The sequence below is a fragment of the Lepidochelys kempii genome, chromosome 6 (genome assembly GCF_965140265.1).
Source record: "Lepidochelys kempii isolate rLepKem1 chromosome 6, rLepKem1.hap2, whole genome shotgun sequence".
Lineage (NCBI taxonomy): Eukaryota > Metazoa > Chordata > Testudines > Cheloniidae > Lepidochelys > Lepidochelys kempii.
The window spans coordinates 120,762,700-120,781,650 of NC_133261.1; the positions used below are offsets into that span (position 1 = coordinate 120,762,700).

Genomic DNA, 18,951 nt, shown 5'->3' on the forward strand with positions numbered 1-18,951 from the left:
GTGGAAACGCCGTCCCCAAACATATGGGCGTAGCTTTTCCAGAGCATAGACAATGGCGTAACATTCTTTTTTAGTGACTGACCAGTTGCTTTTCCTCTCAGACAGTTTTTTGCTGAGAAACACTACAGGGTGGAATTCTTGATCAGGTCCTTTCTGCATTAAAACTGCTCCCACACCACGCTCGGATGCATCTGTAGTTACTAGGAACGGTTTGTCAAAGTCTGGGGCCCTTAGTACAGGGTCAGACATGAGTGTCGCTTTAAGCTTGTTAAAGGCCTTCTGACACTTTCCGGTCCACTGAACAGCATTTGGCTGTTTCTTTTTGGTTAGGTCTGTCAGTGGGGCAGCGATTTGGCTGTAGTGCGGTACAAATCGTCTGTAATAACCGGCCAAGCCTAAGAAGGATTGAACCTGTTTCTTTGACTTTGGGACAGGCCACTTTTGGATAGCATCCACTTTGGCCTGTAGGGGGCTGATAGTTCCTTGACCCACCTGGTGTCCAAGGTAAGTCACTCTGTTTAGGCCTATTTGACACTTCTTAGCCTTAACAGTTAGTCCTGCCTCCCTTATGCGCTCAAGGACTTTTTGTAGATGTTCCAGGTGGTCTGCCCAGGAATCCGAAAATATGGCCACATCGTCAAGGTAGGCGACTGCATATTCTCCTAATCCCGCTAGGAGACCATCCACAAGTCTTTGGAAAGTGGCGGGTGCATTTCGCAGCCCGAAAGGGAGTACATTAAATTCATACAGCCCGAGATGTGTGATGAAGGCTGACCTTTCCTTGGCAGATTCATCTAGCGGTACCTGCCAGTACCCCTTGGTTAAGTCCAAGGTAGAGATGAACTGGGCCCGTCCCAGTTTCTCTAATAGTTCATCTGTGCGTGGCATTGGATAGTTGTCTGGGCGAGTTACAGCATTTAGCTTACGGTAGTCCATGCAAAAACGTATTTCCCCATCTGGTTTGGGAACTAGAACCACTGGAGATGCCCATGCACTTTCAGAGGGGCGGATTACACCCATCTGTAACATATCCTGGATCTCCCGTTCTATAGCAGTTTTAGCTTGAGGAGACACCCGGTAAGGTTGGACCCTAATTGGGTGAGCATTACCTGTGGCAATGGAGTGGTATGCCCGTTCAATCAGTCCTGGGGTGGCTGAGAACGTTGGCGCGTAGCTAGTGCACAGCTCCTGGATCTGCTGTCGCTGCATACGCCCAAGGGTCATGGAGAGGTTCACCTCTTCCACACGACCAGCACATTTCCTTTCGTAGTAGACACCTTCAGGCCACTCAGCGTCGTCTCCTCCCTGGGCTGTAAACTGACAAACCTTTAATTCTCTGGAATAAAAGGGCTTTAGAGAATTAATATGGTACACCTTAGGCTTCCGGTTGGAGGTGGGGAATGCTATGAGATAATTAACAGCTCCCAGGCGCTCCTGGACCGTGAATGGCCCTTCCCACGATGCTTCCATTTTATGGGCCTGGAGCGCCCTTAAGACCATGACCTGGTCTCCTACTTTGAAGGAACGCTCTCTGGCATGTTTATCATACCAGGCTTTTTGCTCTTTTTGAGCATCCTGTAAGTTTTCTTTAGCAAGGGCTAAAGAGGTTCGGAGGGTGTTTTGTAGGTTGGTTACAAAGTCCAGAATATTAGTTCCTGGAGAAGGTGTAAATCCCTCCCATTGCTGCTTCACCAACTGCAATGGCCCCTTAACCTCACGGCCATATACAAGTTCAAATGGGAAAAACCCTAAACTGGGTTGTGGTACAGCTCTGTAGGCAAAGAGCAACTGCTGCAATACTAGGTCCCAATCATTGGAGTGCTCATTTACGAATTTACGTATCATGGCCCCCAAAGTTCCATTAAACTTCTCCACCATGCCATTTGTTTGATGATGGTAAGGAGTGGCAACCAAGTGATTTACCCCATGAGCTTCCCAAAGGTTTTTCATAGTTCCTGCCAGGAAATTAGTCCCTGCATCTGTGAGGATGTCGGAGGGCCAACCTACCCTGGCAAAAATGTCTGCTAGAGCCTGGCACACACTTTTAGCCCTGGTGTTGCTTAGAGCTACTGCTTCCGGCCATTGGGTGGCAAAATCCATGAAAGTCAGTATGTACTGCTTTCCTCTGGGTGTCTTTTTCGGAAAAGGACCCAGAATATCCACAGCTACTCGCTGAAATGGAACTTCAATGATGGGGAGTGGCTGGAGAGGGGCTTTGACCTGGTCTTGGGGTTTTCCCACTCTTTGGCACACCTCACAAGACTGGACATAGGTAGAAACATCCTTGCTCATTCCCTCCCAGTGGAATGATCCCCCCAAACGGTCTTTGGTCCTGTTCACCCCAGCATGGCCACTAGGGTGATCATGGGCTAAGCTCAAGAGCTTGGCCCGGTATTTAGTTGGAACTACCAACTGTCTCTGAGGATGCCAGTCTTCCTGGTGTCCACCAGAAAGAGTTTCCTTGTATAAAAGTCCTCTTTCTACAACAAACCTGGATCGATTAGAAGAGCTGAGAGGCGGTGGGTTGCTCTGTGCCACCGTCCAAGCTCTCTGGAGGCTTTCATCTGCTTCCTGTTCGGTCTGGAACTGTTCCCTTGATGCTGGGGACATCAGTTCCTCATTGGATTGTGGACCTAGGCTTGGTCCCTCTGGAAGCGATATAGGGGATGGAGCTGTTTCTGTTGACTGTGAACCGCTCTCCGCTGGTGCACTATGTTGGGATTCAGGCTCCGGCTGAGCCTCTTGTGTAGGGTTATCGGCTGCTGCCAGTTCAGGTTCGGTGGGGCCCTCTGGTGTTGAGGTTGCAAGTACTGGATTCAGTGCTGGCACGGGGTCTGGTGTTGGTTGTTTGGCTGGTTCCGGTTCTGGGACTGGTTCCGTCTGGGTCTCTGGGACTGGATCCACTACTGCTGTTGTAGACATTGGCCTGGGGTCCGGGTCCATCACCTCTGACTGGGTCCTGATAGAAGTTTCCGGAACAGAGCTAGGCCTCACGGCTTGTTTAGCCTGGCTGCGGGTGACCATTCCCACCCTCTTGGCCTGCTTCACCTGATTGGCCAAGTCTTCCCCCAACAGCATGGGGATGGGATAATCATCATAGACTGCAAAAGTCCACATTCCTGACCAGCCCTTGTACTGGACAGGCAACTTGGCTGTAGGCAAATTGAAAGAGTTGGACTTGAAGGGTTGAATCGTCACTTGGATCTCTGGGTTGATTAAATTGGGGTCCACTAAGGAAGCATGGATAGCTGACACTTGTGCTCCGGTGTCCCTCCATGTGGTGACCTTCTTCCCGCCCACACTCACAGTTTCCCTCCACTCCAAGGGTATCTGGGAGGTATCTGGGCCTGTGGACCTCTGGTGTGATTCCGGTGCAATGAACTGTAATCTGTTGGGGTTCTTGGGGCAGTTGGGCTTTACATGCCCCAGCTCGTTACACTTAAAACATCGTCCAGCTGACGGGTCACTGGGGCGAGGAGGGTTGCTGGAGAACGGGGTGGTGGGACGATAAGGGGTCTGGAGGGTTCTTTGGGAGGTAGGTGGGGCTTTGGGCGGCCCCCGGTAATAGGGTGTGGTCTGGGGTGGTCCCTTCTGGTCTCCGCTCCAACTGCGACCAGTTTTCTTCTTCTCTGCCACCTCCACCCATCTGGCTCCAATCTCTCCTGCCTCAATTACAGTTTTGGGTTTCCCATCTAGGATGTATCTTTCTATTTCCTCAGGAACACCCTCTAAGAATTGTTCCATTTGCATTAGGAAGGGCAAATTTACTGGAGAGTCAACACTTGCTCCTGATATCCAGGCATCCCAATGTTTCACAATGTGGTAGGCATGTCGGGTAAATGACATGTCTGGTTTCCACCTTAGGGCTCTGAACCTCCGACGAGACTGCTCGGGTGTTATCCCCATTCTGACTCTCGCCTTGGATTTAAACAGTTCATACTTGTTCATGTGTTCTTTAGGCATTTCAGCTGCCACCTCAGCTAAGGGTCCACTGAGCTGCGGCCTCAGCTCTACCATGTATTGGTCAGTAGAGATGTTGTACCCAAGGCAGGCCCTTTCGAAGTTTTCTAGGAAGGCCTCAGTATCATCACCTGCCTTGTAGGTGGGGAACTTTCTGGGATGGGAAGTGGTACTTGGAGAAGGATTACTAGGGTTTGTTGGGATATTCTGCTGAGCCTTTATCTTCTCCATCTCCTCCACATACTTCCTCTCTTTTTCCTTCTCCTCCAGTTCTTTGTCCCTCGCTTCCATAGCTCTCCTGTGAGCAGCCGCTTGGTGTTGTTCTGCCTCCCTTTCTTGTTCCTTCTTCAGCTGCATGAGTTCTATCTGTCTTTCATGTTCCCTTTGTCTTTCCTCAACCTGAAATTTGGCTAATTCGAGCTGTAGTCGAGCCACGGATTTTGCCATTCTAACCTCTCTGTTTTTACTAACTTTACACCCGAGGTTTAGAAATAAACAAACAAAACTTGGCTGTAAAATTTTGCTGTGCTGGAATAGAATACCTATTCTCGGATAGTGATTGTCAGCCTACAGAAAAAGACAATTCCCTTGTCTCTGCTCTGGGCCCAAATTAAAGTAAAAAACCTCCAACTACTTGGAAACCTGCTTACCCAGCCCAAAGGAAAAAAAAAATTCTTTTTCAAACCTGTGCTCCTTGTAAAACAAAAAAAAATCAAAATCCTAAAAAAAAAAACCCTGCCACTTTTGTCTCCAGGCAAATGGGTAGAGCACACCCCCCCCTATTTACTTTTAGGAAGAAAAGAAAAAAAAAAACCTCTGGGTTGGAAGACTGTGAATTTCCCTGCAGGAGTTAAGTACCCTGCCTCCAGGCAAAGAAAACCTGCAATTCACAAAGATAATCCCCTTTTGTCTCTGCTTGGCCACAAAGCAGAGAGAAACCAAGCTGCTTTCAGTTTCAAAGCTGCTTTCTGGACTTCCTAAAAATTCCTTTTTAAAATCTGTATTTCTAGTTCAAAAAAATCTCAACTGGATCTCAAAATGATTTCAGGTTAATCCCACCACTGTGCCACCATGTCAAGGTTCCTCCCCCACTCTGAACTCTAGGGTACAGATGTGGGGACCTGCATGAAAAACCTCCTAAGCTTATCTTTACCAGCTTAGGTCAAAACTTCCTCAAGGTACAAAATATTACACCCGTTATCCTTGGACTGGCCGCTACCACCACCAAACTAATACTGGTTACTGGGGAAGAGCTGTTTGGACGCGTCCTTCCCCCCAAAATACTTCCCAAAATCTTGCACCCCACTTCCTGGACAAGGTTTGGTAAAAAGCCTCACCAATTTGCATAGGTGACCACAGACCCAAACCCTTGGATCTGAGAACAATGAAAAAGCATTCAGTTTTTTACAAGAAGACTTTTAATAAAAAATAGAAGTAAATAGAAATAAAGAAATCCCCCCTGTAAAATCAGGATGGTAGATATCTTACAGGGTAATTAGATTCAAAAACATAGAGAACCCCTCTAGGCAAAACCTTAAGTTACAAAAAAGATACACAGACAGAAATAGTTATTCTATTCAGCACAAGTCTTTTCTCAGCCATTTAAAGAAATCATAATCTAACACATACCTAGCTAGATTACTTACTAAAAGTTCTAAGGCTCCATTCCTGGTCTATCCCTGGCAGAAACCAGCATAGACAGACAGACACAGACCCTTTGTTTCTCTCCCTCCTCCCAGCTTTTGAAAGTATCTTGTCTCCTCATTGGTCATTTTGGTCAGGTGCCAGCGAGGTTACCTTTAGCTTCTTAACCTTTTACAGGTGAGAGGAGCTTTCCCCTGGCCAGGAGGGATTTCAAAGGGGTTTACCCTTCCCTTTATATTTATGACACCTCACATGGCATATCTGGTCAGATTCTCTGCAATTTTATAATATTGGCATCAACAATATCATTATCTAAATCATTGATCGAGAAATTGAACAAAACTGGACCCAGGACCTAATATTGGTATCAACAATATCATAAAGTGCCTCCCATATTTCATACAGCGTCACACAAGCTTTGTTCAGAGAGAAGTGTAACCCTAATCTCTTATACACACTGCAGAGACCATCTTAAATTTCAGTATCCGCAAAGATAATGGAGCAAATAATTAAGCAATTTGCAAACACCTAAAAGATCATAAAAGTGACAGTCAACATGGATTTGTCAAGAACAAATAGCGTCAAACCAACCGAATAGCTTCCTTTGACACGGTAATAAGCCTTGTGGATAGAGAGGAAGCGATAGATGTGGTATATCTTGATTTTAGTAAGTCTTTAGATATGGTCTTGCATGACCTTCTCATAAAGAAACTAGGGAAATACAACCTAGGCGGAGCTACTATAAGGTGGGTGCATAACTGGTTGGAAAATTGTTCCTCGTCCTAGAGAGTAGTTCTCAGTGGTTCAGAGTCAAGCTGGAAGAGTATATTGAGTAGAGTCCTGCAGGGATTGGTCCTGGGTCCAGTTTTGTTCAATTTCTCGATCAATGATTTAGATAATGGCATCAAGAGTACACTTCTAAAGCTGGGAGGGGTTGAAGGGCTTTGGAGGACAGCATTACAATTCAAAATGATCTGGAGAAATGGTCTGAAGTAAATAGGACGACATTCAGTAAGGACAAATGCAAAGTACTCCATTTAGGAAAGATCAACCAATTGCACACATACAAAATAGGAAATGATTGCCTAGGAAAGAGAACTGCAGAATAGGATCTAGGATCCTAGGATCTTGGATCACAAGCTAAATATGAGTCAACAGTGTAATACTGTTGCAAAAAAAAGCAAACATCATTCTGGGATGTATTAGCAGGAGTATTGAAAGCAAAACACTGATTAGGCCTCATCTGGAGTAGTGTGTCCAGTTCTGGGTGCCACATTTCAGGAAAGATGTGGACAAACTGAACATCCAGAGGAGAGCAACAACAAATGATTTAAGTCTAGAAAACATGACCTATGAAGAAAGATTGAAAGAATTGGATTTGTTTAGTCTGGAGAAGACTGCAGGGGGGTGGGGAGTCAGGGGGAAATGGGACATGATAACAGTTTTTAAGTACAGAAAATGTTGTTCCAAGGAAGAAGGAGAAAAATTGTTCTTGTTAACCTCTGACGCTCGGACAAGAAGCAATGGGATTAAATTTTAGCAAGGGAAATTTAGGCTGAACGTTAGGAAAAACTTCCTGTCAAGGCAGTTAAGCACTGGAATAAATTGCCTAGGGAGGTTGTGGTATCTCCGTCACTGGAGGTTTTTAAAAGCAGGTTAGACAATCAACTGTCAGGGATGGTCTAGATAATACTTAGTCCTTCCTTGAATGCAGAGGACTGTACTAGAAGACTTCTCAAAGTCCATTCCAGGCCTACGATTCTATGATCTACTCAACTAGCACTAATACGAGCTGTGGAATCTTCAAAAGACATTTTAAAAAGCCACAAATGTAATGCCTTTGTTATACTCTATTTTTCAGCAAGAGTCTGAAAAGATGGAATGTCTTGAAAAAAAAATAGAAGATGCTCTCGGACTGAAGTTCAAATTAGACCATCCTGGGAATACCCGCTGTCTTTCTCACAAATAATCCTTGGCTGATGTCTTAAAATTACTGCAACCATTATGACTGGCTTTGGAAAGTGCCTACCAAGATGGGATGGATCTAAGTAGGGAGGCTGGTGGACTACTTTTGTTACTATGTTCAGAGAAGACAATTGCCATTCTCTCTCTTTTTTGTCTACTGGTTTTTAGGTTATTAAACAATGTCCTCCAGGCATCTGCTACAACAGTAGTATATCTTTGTTCAGCAATAGAAACGTTGATGAGAAAGATAGCTATTGAAAATGCCTTGGAAGAAGCAAGGACTTCAGTACAGAAGTTGACCAATGAAGGCACTTACGTTGAATCCTTAAGTGAGGAGGACAAGAAGTGTTTATTAAGCCAGCTGAAAAAGTGCATAGACTTGATTCTTACAAATCTACAACAACGACTTCTGGATTCTACTAAACCCCTACGTAGCTTTTACAGATGCCTGTCTTATAATACACTAACAGCTGAGTGGAGTGAGGCATTACCAGTAATGGGACTGCCATGTGATTAGGACAGAATAGAGAATTTGAACACAAAGTGGAATGTCATTATGAGGAATGAATGAAGATTTGACTTCAACTTCTTTTTATCATCATTACTAGTGGCTGGACCCAATCTTTGTGTTATGTTTCCTGAGATGAAAGAAGTAGGAATTAATCTCTTGCTACTCCCAGTCACAACAACTACAGTTGAGCGTTCTTTTTCAGTCATTGAATAGAAGTTTGTGTTCTGAAAGAAGTCATCTTCTGCTCATGAGAAGCCACCAATGATGAACATGCTGCATTCAAGACGTTCATTAACAGAATTGTGCAAAATTACAAGAAACCAAGGAGGATGTAGTGCTTCATAGAAGGCTTGAGTAGCCAACTTTAATTTGTGTGACATTTTTCAATCTAATAAAATAGTTGTGCAACATTTTTCAGTTTTTACTATGGTGCCATTCACCTCACCTTTGCCGTCACAGTGTTATCCACTGGCCCTCACTCCCCTGTAAATTTGAAACCCCTCCCACCCCATTCATTTCAATTCCTGGGAAAAATACTGATCTAGAGATTAGACAACCTAATACTTGAAATTTTCTGCCATTGGTGGTGTTGCTTGAATAAGAACAGAAAAATAAATGAAGAAAATACACCCTTTATTAAGCCTTTCAGTCAGGGGGAAAAGAAAAAAAAGGTTACAAGCACAATTAAAGCTCCTTCAGCTTTAACTTGAACTGCAGAACTACAATTTCAGTTTAAGTACTGAATTAAAATCAAAGCCTAATTCAAAAAAAAGTTGTACATGATCTGTCTTACTCAGAATAGTTTAACACTCTGTCCAGTTGGTTTGCTAATCTGATTTTGAATCTTTAATTAGATATTACATAAGTATTTCTCCTACAGAAGTAAAAACATTAAAATAAATTTGATCTGTGGCAATTTGGCAACCAACCCCTTTTTCTTTTAAAAGGATCATATTGATATAGATATGTATATTTAGTATCTATATAAACACCTATATGACCCAAACAAAGAGATATTCTAGAACACAATCTCAATACACCTGGACTTTTAAGAGAAGGCTTTCAAACTCTGTACCCAAAACTGGACCAAAATTGTGTGGCTGCAGCCTAATGGCAAAATTCTGGCCACACTGAAGTCAATGGGAAACCTTGTGCTGACTTCAATGGGACTTGGATTTCATCCCTCTCTCTTTTCTGAAAGTAAAGGGGCGAGAGAAAGCAAGATAAGGAGGGGGTGTCAGAAAAACAGCCAGGAGCATGGGTGGTTGAAATCTGGGTTCAACTAAACCGCATTCCCCTTAACTCTTGTTTGTTATGAGGATGGCAGGAAGGGGTGAGCAGGGTTATTTGAAAGGAAATGGTTCTGGTTTAGTTTATCTAGGTACAGATATGGCTCTCATCACTATAGTATCTGAACACTTTTTTATATAAAAATATACTACCCAAATACAGCATTCTTACTTTATACTTACTAGACAGCTTGAAACAGTAATTAAATTGATTTAATTATACTGGCACAAACCCGTAATTTAGAATCACTGTGTGATGCTGGTAGATCAGGTGCCAGCTCATGCCAAGGCCCCTAAGCTTCACTGAACACTGACAAATGCATAGCTGGAAACTAGTCTGGTTCACCTGCATGTTAACACTTTTAAAACAGATGTTCAGTTTATAAACGTGTTTTGTATTTGGAATTTATTAAATGCTTGTGAGTTCCTGCATGCATTAATCCCACTTATTATATCTGTATACCATGTTAAAAGAAATATTTAAGTGTTTGCTTTATAACTATAAAAGTGTTTGCTATGAAACTGTAAACATCCCTAATCAGGAGAGAACCATTGCCAAGTGTGAAATACTAGTTTAACACATGTCCATCTCCTGCCCAACAGAAGAACTATGGACACCAGGTGAATTGTTGTGGAACATCAGTGACCGAAAGACTTTGTTGATTGCTTCCCCCACAACCATGAAGAGGGGATGTGCACAAACCCTCGTTCCATTAAAGTTTGAACTCTGGGGGAAGGGAATAAAGATCCCTGACCAGAAGGAACTATATCACCATGTTGCTTAGAATTTGGAGAAGACAATATTTCTAAACGTAAGCCAGGGTTCCCCCCGCAAGCTGCTTAGCTTGAGTTAGCGCTAAGGGACATACAGAGCTTGCATGTTACAGCAGCTGCAATTACGTTTTGGAACCTAAGCCAAACTCATTTTTGTGCATATATTCACCTTCTTTAACCTTGTAAATAACTCATTTCCTTTTCTTAGTTAATAAATCTTTAGTTAGTTTATTACTGGATTGGCTACAAGTGTGGTCTCTGGTGATCTGAGGTGCAACTGACCTGGTGTAAGTGACTGATCCTTTGGGACTAGGAGTAACCTGAATATTCTTGTGATTTTTGGTGTAAGAGACCATCTATCACAAAGGCAGGCTTGCCTGGGTGGCAAGATAGACCAGAGTGCCTAAGGGGACTGTCTGTTATAATGCTTCATACTCGATAGCTGGGGAAATCTAATTATAGAACACATAACCAATTTGGGGTTTGTGTCCTGGTTTGTAACAGTCTGCCTTGAGGTCAGCATCCATGTTTATGAACGACTCTAGACAGTTCAGCACACTGAAACCCTTTTCAACAGTGTTTACAGCGGTTTAGTTTAATCTGATATTTTACTGAATTAAACGGAACCGGTAACTCAGTTACATTGCTGAAAAAATTCCAAAATCTTTTTCTCTTTTTATATATCACAGATTCTAGGGTTATGAGCAGCATTCCTTAATAGTCAATAAAATAAATTAAATGCAATTATTTCCACAATCATACATTGTTGCATAGTTTATTTGCACATACACAGAAATTCATACCTCGTAGAAAGAAAAAAAAATAACTGAATTCACATTTGGCAAAACTGTCTTCATAACGAGGGCCCTGATTCTGAGCCAGTTTTATACTGTTAGTGTCTCCAGTAAAATAGGTGCTTCACAGTGTTTTTAAAAATGATCTTCGTGAACTAAATTTATACACTATTTTTACCCACATAAAATGACATTTCCACAGAGCACGAGAAATGTATGAATTGGATGTGAGCTCGTTTTCTCTCTCATGAAAACATTGTAAACATCAGCTGTTTAAGCACGTTTCTCAAAATGGGTGTTACCAGAACAGTGACAAAAACGATAGCGATGGCATTGCAACAGTACATAATTATTTTGTTATAATTAGGAGGACGTAATTTCTACTGTTCTTGAGTGTGAACTAGGATGCATTCAAATTGATCAGACATTTATTAAATTACTTCAGAATTATGGCCAGGCATGCCTCCAAGCGCTGCATGGAAGGAATCCTCCAAAAAGTGGGACAATTCCCACCACAGTTCTTATCAGAAATGAACACTATACATATTCCATCCCATATCATGCATATTTAAGTAGTTGGGCTGTTAAACTAAAAACAATTTCTGCACAGTGACAGTCCAACTGAAAATAATGGGAATGTTATACAAAAATATACGTCAGAACATGACTATTCAGTTTATCTTAGGCCATGTCTACACTTACCGGGGATTGATGCTGCTGCAATTGATGCAGCGGGGGTTGATTTAGCAGGTCTTTCACAAGACTCACTAAATCGACCGCACAGCGCTCTCCAGTCGACTCCGGTACTCCACCGGAACGAGAAGATTAAGGTACTGCCTTCGATGCAGCGTAGTATGGACACCACAGTAAGTTGACCTAAGCTACATTATTCACATAGCTGGAGTAGCGTAACTTAGTTCGACTTACCACAGTAGTGTAGACGAGGCCTCAGACCTACTATATAGTGAAACAAAAGGCGTAAGAAACTCAACTGTGTTAAACATACAGGGATATATACAGCAGAGAATTTTAATTAGATTACATTTCTAGTGCTGTGAAAACAAAACGCTATGTAAATATTAAGAGGCAAACTACTTACCAGATAGCACTCATTAAAATATAGAAAAATGTCAGCATTTCACAAAAACTAAAAACATGTTACAATGAGTACAAGCAAGCTCCTTTTTTCGTAACTTTGTTTTCCTTAACTCTGCTTCCAACATTTACAGTAATGAGGGACTAGAACAGAAATACCATATTCACCCAGCTAAATACAGGTAGCTCTGTAATTTGATCAGCATTCAAAATGTGTGGGCAAGGGCAATGGGAGAGAGAATGATTTATTTAGCCTAAAAATGTTCCCAAATCATTTCTCTCTCTCCCAATGCATCTGCATCTCTCTTACAATGATCAGCATTTTCATTTAGGATACACATACCCTCACCCACCTACAGAAAAAAATACATAGATTATGAGCGGGGGGGCGGTGGGGGGGGCGCGGAGGCAGGGAAATCACTGGTTCAAACCCTCTGGGGTTGCACTGGTGTGACATCATCATGCAAACTCCTAACAGACATATTGAACTAGCACTAAATGGGGCTCACTCTGCTAAGTGAAGCTAGTTGAACGAGCTACTTTCTTTTAAAAAATGTTCAAAGAAAAATTTTTCCTAGTTTTTGAAAAGTGCATTTTTCTTCCTTGGGTTTTGATTTTTCAACACAAACTTGAAAAATATCAATGAAAAACAGAAATGACCATACCAAAAAACCCTGTTTAAACATTTTTTTTCATAAAAAAAGTTCAATGAAAAGTTTTCATCCAGCTCTGTTGTAAGTTGTATTGGCACAAGCTCTATTTTGCACTGTTTCAGTGCAGCTACACTGTGAATTTGTACTGGTATAACTATGATGCTATAGCTACATTGTGCTAAAGACTCAGTAAACACATGGTCCGTTTTCCCCTCTATTTCCATTTAACTTATTTATAAAGCAGTAAATAAGTTTTAAAGATGTTGACATGAGGACAAAAAAATGGTATAAAATATTGATATAATTAATGAGGGGAGAGAAACGGTAGCTTTTATCCAGGGACTCTCCCACAATATAGGCAAGCATATGAGCAAGGACAATAGAAGTGTCAGTATTCTGGAAACTGAGGTTATTTCTCCAGATTTTAGGTTCTGCCAAACTTAATTTCCTATAAATGTATTTCTTTTCAAAAGAAACATTTGTAACTCTTCTCCTTGTAAAAAGAAAATAAATTGGTTAGTCTCTAAGGTGCCACTAGTACTCCTTTTCTTTTTGCGAATACAGACTAACACGGCTGCTACTCTGAAATCTTCTCCTTGTGAAGATAACCCTCATACTATAAATCAATGCACTGCTGTCTTGTCTGCAATACTCTGCACCTAGACTGAAATAATATAGCTCCAACAGAGGTATGAATTGCTTCCATTCCCCTTAATGGAGTATTAACTTCACAAACTAGTATTAGCCTTTTAAAAGCTTAGCTATTTGGCTGTAGCCAGCCATGTTAAAAGTGTCATGTTTACCTAGATTACAGTGTAAAGTTGGTATTTTAAATGGGAAACCATTACAAATATAGCATTGATATGTTCATATGCTTTCAGATATTTCCTTAGCTGCATTCTTCAAAATTATGCACACAAACCTCATTGTAATTCCAGTCCTTTCAGAAGAGCAGGCTATTAAATTTAATGCTGGACACAACTTTCATTTTTTTTTTCCAGGGAGGCATAAGAAAACTGTAGATCTTGCCAGGTTTTTATAAGCTTTCCAGTTCACCCAGTTAAGTTTTTAATGTTAACTTACTGTGCAGTTTAAAATACCTTTTTAGATTACCATAATCGTGTCTTGCAGATATTACTAGATATTAAGATATGAGAGTAGGGCAAAGTAGTATGTGAAATAAAGAATTCCCACAGAAATTCCCCTGATTTTGATTAATATTCTTGTAGATTATTAGTGTCCTTGCAAAAAAGCTACAAGTAAACATGGAGACTGATCCAACGCTCATTCAAATGAACAGAACAATGCTCACTGACTTCAAATGGTCTTTGGATCAGGCCACATATGAAAAACAAGTAGTTGATTCACAACTGTCCCTACTGTCGCATTTACTCAAGATGGCTGGGTAACATCTATCCAAGGTTTAGGTTACCCAAGATTTAGGTTTTTACACTGCTCATTGAAATATCTGAGCAGCGAACATTTAGTAGAAGGGGGAACTTAAAACATACCATGGAAAGAAAAGATAGTGATATTTGTTTATCAGGAGTAAAATGTGGGAATAATTGCAAGAGGGATCAATAGCAGGACAGAGAGCCTCCTTCATGTTTGTTTGTTCTAGGCTTCCACAGTAATCCACACTGCCAATCCCTTGATCAAAGGAGGCAGGAAACTTCTTATGTTCAGAGGTACCCAAACTTTCCCCAACAGTTTGGTTCAGCTCAAGGCTACACTGTAAACTTCCTTGAGGTATATTATGTTCATTCATGAAGACAAGAGAAATATGCTACAGAAACTCCTAAGGTCAGATCCTGGGCTCTGATCAGGTCACTTTGCTCCATCAAAGCAGCAGATTGACTCTGCTATAGAGACAGACGAAAGGGTAGCTGAGAATTCTCTTTGGCATGGAGGAATCCTGGGCTGGCAGAATGGTCTGTACCCATTCTTGCGGTTGGAAGTTGAAGCAGCCCTGTTTAGCCCTTTGTTGGCCCAGGACTAGAGCTGGCGATCAGAGCTATCTTTGCATCGACTTCCCTCAACTGCACAACTGAAAATTGTGTCAGCTGAGTTTATTTTAAATTAAAGTTGCAAAATGCAGCTGAATTGCATAAATGTTACTTTAGAGCATTTCACTTTTGTATCTTATTTTACATTTCAGATGTAACAGTAAGTAGCAAATCAAATTAAAAGAAATATCACATCTGGAAATAGTGAAGTTTCCAAGCCTCTAAATCTTGCTGCTCCAGTCTGAGGACTAATTACTTAACTTTATGTAGGTCTCATTTTATCTTAACTTCCTTAGAAGATAAAAAAACCCTATAGACTATATTCTCAACAACAAAGAAATTTTTAAAAATTGACCATCATTCCTATCACTGTTTCAGCTCCTCTGATGTAAGCAATGTTGGCTCTGGGCTGCCAATACCATTTTTAGCATTGTGTGGATTAGAGCTCAGAGGAAGTCCAACTGGTGCTGAAAATGGCCATCGTATTTCATTTTAAACATAAAGAGTGCAGAAGGGGATATGTAAGGGTTTAGCGATGTGGGGTGAAACTCTGGTCTTATATGGCAAAAGTCTCATTAACTTCAATAGTCCCAGGATTTCACTCTTGGAGTCTGATTTTTCTCTAACTTACGCCAGTGTAAAATTTAGACACACAGTTCAACCATAAATTATGGGGCTAGAAGTCAGAATCATTGAATGAAGTTTTATGGCCTGTCTTATGCAAATCAGGCTAGATGATCATAATGGTTCCTTCTTGCTGTAGTACTTATGAGTACTTATGGAAGCTAATTGAGTTACACATGTGTGTGTTGGGGGGGGTTAAAAAAAATCAGGCTCTAAATGCTTTGAATACTCATATTAGGTGACCAATATTCAAAAATTGGCATTTGTAATTGAAATGCTGGAAGATCTTAAGTGCAAAACAACAGTGATTGCTAGCGCTTCCAAAATACACAACAAATATCCTAGAAGGGCACAGAGTTTGACAGACTCATTCCAAGAAGGCCTAAATCCAGTGAAGTATAAACTATACATAATTTAAAAGTGCAATTTCAAATAGAGGAATACGCTGGTGGGAGGGGAAATCTTCCTATTGGGTAGGGTAACAGTGTGGAGACCAAATCAGCTTCAAGATTTCAATACGAGGGTGGTAAAATTTTGAAAGCTATTTTAATGAAAGTGATGCAAATCCTTTTATAACTGCTGTTGTGAGACTTTCAATATTATGAATGGTACAAGTTTTTGTAAAATCTGCCCATCTCAAGGGAAATCAGCTGAATCCAAGCCAGAACTCAGGAAATAAGTCCCTTTCAGCTCTGGGTGTTAGGGCAGGTTCAGATGCAGACCTCTGACCCTTTAAAATCTGAAAGCCTGAAACAAAATATTTTTTGCATTGTAAGCACACTATATAATGTCGTGTCATAAAGTGACCTTCACCTGGGTCATGTGAAGTCATTTTAAGACTAATATATTTGTAGAATGGAAGAGTTTAATTGTGCGAGAAGTAAACCAGACAAAGAAATGGACATGAGAGTAAACAAACAAAACGTTTCTTGTTTCATACACAGCTTTTGAAGGGTTTCTTCTTGAAGATGTCCAGCATTCAGTTGAGAATTTGCAATATGTTGCTGAGAATTGTCTCTCTCAAGTCCAGCTCAAGAAGCAATGGAAGGGATTTTATTGATTAATCCAATTGAAAATGATTAAGGCTAAACTTAAGAGACCAATAACTATGCCAAAAATAAACAATGCACAAGCCTGTGAAGACAGAAGAACAAACAATGAATGTTGAACAGACGAATTCAATTTATACTTCTGAGAATTGCTATTAAGACCCTGAATATGAAAAAGAAATTCTACCTCCAATGCACTGACAGGCTTTAACAGCATATTTTTTAAATGATCTGCTACGTTTAAAATAACCGAAGTATTTAAACACAGCTGCTCTTTCCAACACAAATTAAATATATTCAGAAAGCTATTCATCTATATGAACACTAAGCTAAGCCTGCTTTGGGAATGATTTCACAAAGAATTCCCTTTCAAAACCAGTTTAGTGTGTCCACACTATCCACCTGGGAACTGTGTAGATGAACTTTGCATATTTAACTAAATTCCTGGAAAGGAATTAATTCCATTTGACCCTATGCACACAGGGGCTCAAAGTAAGTTAAGAAACAGAATTTAAACTCTACTTTAAAGACAGTTCTAGTTAAATACATTCCAAACTCTGCTAGAGCAGCCAGGGTGGACAGAGACAGACCCTCTGGAAACCATGTTTAGAAACAGCATTCTATTTTCAATAGCATTGAAATGGTTATAACAGTAAGCAGATTACTGATTTATAGCCAGCTCTGCTGATGTTATCATGCTCTATCTACACAAGCTACTCAAGACTTTAAACTGTATGTAGGCATCAATACTAGCCTTTCCACTAAGATTTCCCATAATTGGTAGTCCTAGTGCAACCCTATAGAGGAGAGGGCGAGGGGAGATAAAAATGGTGGGAACATCAGCATAGATGGCCTGCTGGCATTTTAACCACTGTGTCCTCTAACTTTTCTCAGTTGATATGGTAGTTAAAATGACAATGACCATGGCCACAGGCAGCAGCATGTTGGTTGCATTAGAACTCCCTCAATGGCTACCACTGGTAGTGATGTAGCTGTTGTATCAACCGTGGGAAATGTTAGGGGAAAAGGGGGCTTGTGCCAAGGAAGGTTTATTAGGGAACAGCATATAAACAGTGTTCTACACAAACATGGTTTGGCTGGACAACATGGACAAGGCCAAACTATATCAGAACCGTGTTTAAAAACAGATGGATCTGGTTTAAAGCCCCAGATCTGGATTTTGGGGAAATGTGGATTCAGATCAATATTACACAGCTTAGGTTCATGAAAGAGGTAGACTACACTAGTTTCAATAAGACCAGAGAACTGAAACAGAACGTAGCAGAAGACAAACTCCACATTACTATTGCAGACTTCAGGCTGCTAAAAATGGGTGCAGTGCAAAAGGCAAAGCATATTCTGTAGTATAATAAAATTTATCTAACATTAGAATCCTTGCATACAAAAACAACACATGGAAAAATAACATACCCCAAGCTTCTGTCGTGATATAAAGTCCTCCCTGCTAAGTTTAAGATAAAACAGTCCAGGATACACAAAGAGCAAACACGTAGATGTGGTAGAGCCTTTACAAGATAATAAGAAAAAAATTATGTGGTAAGATTGGTACAGGGATATAAGCAGATATATTGTGTGATCTTTTTAGAATAGAACCCCATAACCCCCAAAACAAAACAACAAAAACCCAAACAAACAAACAAAAAAAAAACTTACCAACTAATCCAAATACATTTCTAATATCAGGCACATACAATGCAAGCAAAACAATGATTGCATTGAGTGCTAAAGTGACAAGGATATGGCAAATCCACGAAGTAGGAAGATGAGATAAAAATATCATCATTACAGCCTTCCTTGCCTATATAATGAAAGGGGGAAAAAAAATTCAAGCAGGCACAAAACTTTATTCTAAAAGCCTTATTGTTATTTCCATTTTGATAAAGTATACCTTAGGTTTTACTTGGAAAAGACCGTTTTAGAGGAAAACATTTATTGATGTAGTTCAACAAAAGCCAAAAAAAAAAAAAAGGCGTTCACATATAAATGTCATAGAAAATATGACATATATACTTTACCACCTTTAAAGAACAAAACATTTAAATTACTGCAAAATTGTGTGCACACACAAATCATTAATATATGTAACTAGCTCCTTATGAAGAGCATATGGATTGTAGTAGTTGGATATACTTTGATGTTAATATTTGCTAATGGTTACGTTTATCCAGAGAGGCATATCATTATCCTGAAAACTAAATGAAGTTCTGAACATAAATCCCCTACCAACTGACAGAATTGTCCCCTAAATTTTAGAACCACGTGATAAATACTGCTTTAAAACTTAAGTAAATGTTACACTATGTGAAGACAAAGCTACATTAAACTTTTGTTAAATCACTAGCAGCAGAGTATTATTTGCTGACTTCAATTTTCCTCTCCATACAGCCTTTTGAAAACAGAATTTAAGAAAAATGAAACAAAATAAACTTTAGAAATACTTTAGTCTCTAAATTAAAAACAATGCTGTCGGTTAGTTTAAATCTAAGCTCAGTCTCAAAAAGCATACATTAGCTTAGTGGTTAGTTGTTATTTTGGAGTTTTCATGGAACATATGCAAGTATGAGGT

The 18,951-nt window shown here is 40.5% G+C and overlaps 1 protein-coding gene across 13 annotated transcripts in view; it reads right to left on the reverse strand.

Moving 5' to 3' along the window:
• Window positions 1–10,904: 10,904 nt before the first annotated feature.
• Window positions 10,905–18,951, reverse strand: part of SLC38A6 (solute carrier family 38 member 6) — a 53,997-nt gene continuing 45,950 nt past the window's right edge. For 6 of the 13 annotated variants that reach the window (XM_073349910.1, XM_073349909.1, XM_073349912.1 and 3 more), the window contains 3 exons: window positions 18,039–18,183; window positions 17,796–17,890; window positions 10,905–16,449 (listed from right to left, as the gene is read on the reverse strand). In XM_073349910.1, coding sequence (XP_073206011.1) covers window positions 16,369–16,449; window positions 17,796–17,890; window positions 18,039–18,183 — 321 coding nt within the window. In that variant the 3' untranslated portion in view covers window positions 10,905–16,368. Of the gene's footprint in view, window positions 16,450–17,795; window positions 17,891–18,038; window positions 18,184–18,951 lie in introns of those variants that run through there. The other 7 variants (XM_073349913.1, XM_073349919.1, XM_073349921.1 and 4 more) reach the window with 4 other exon arrangements.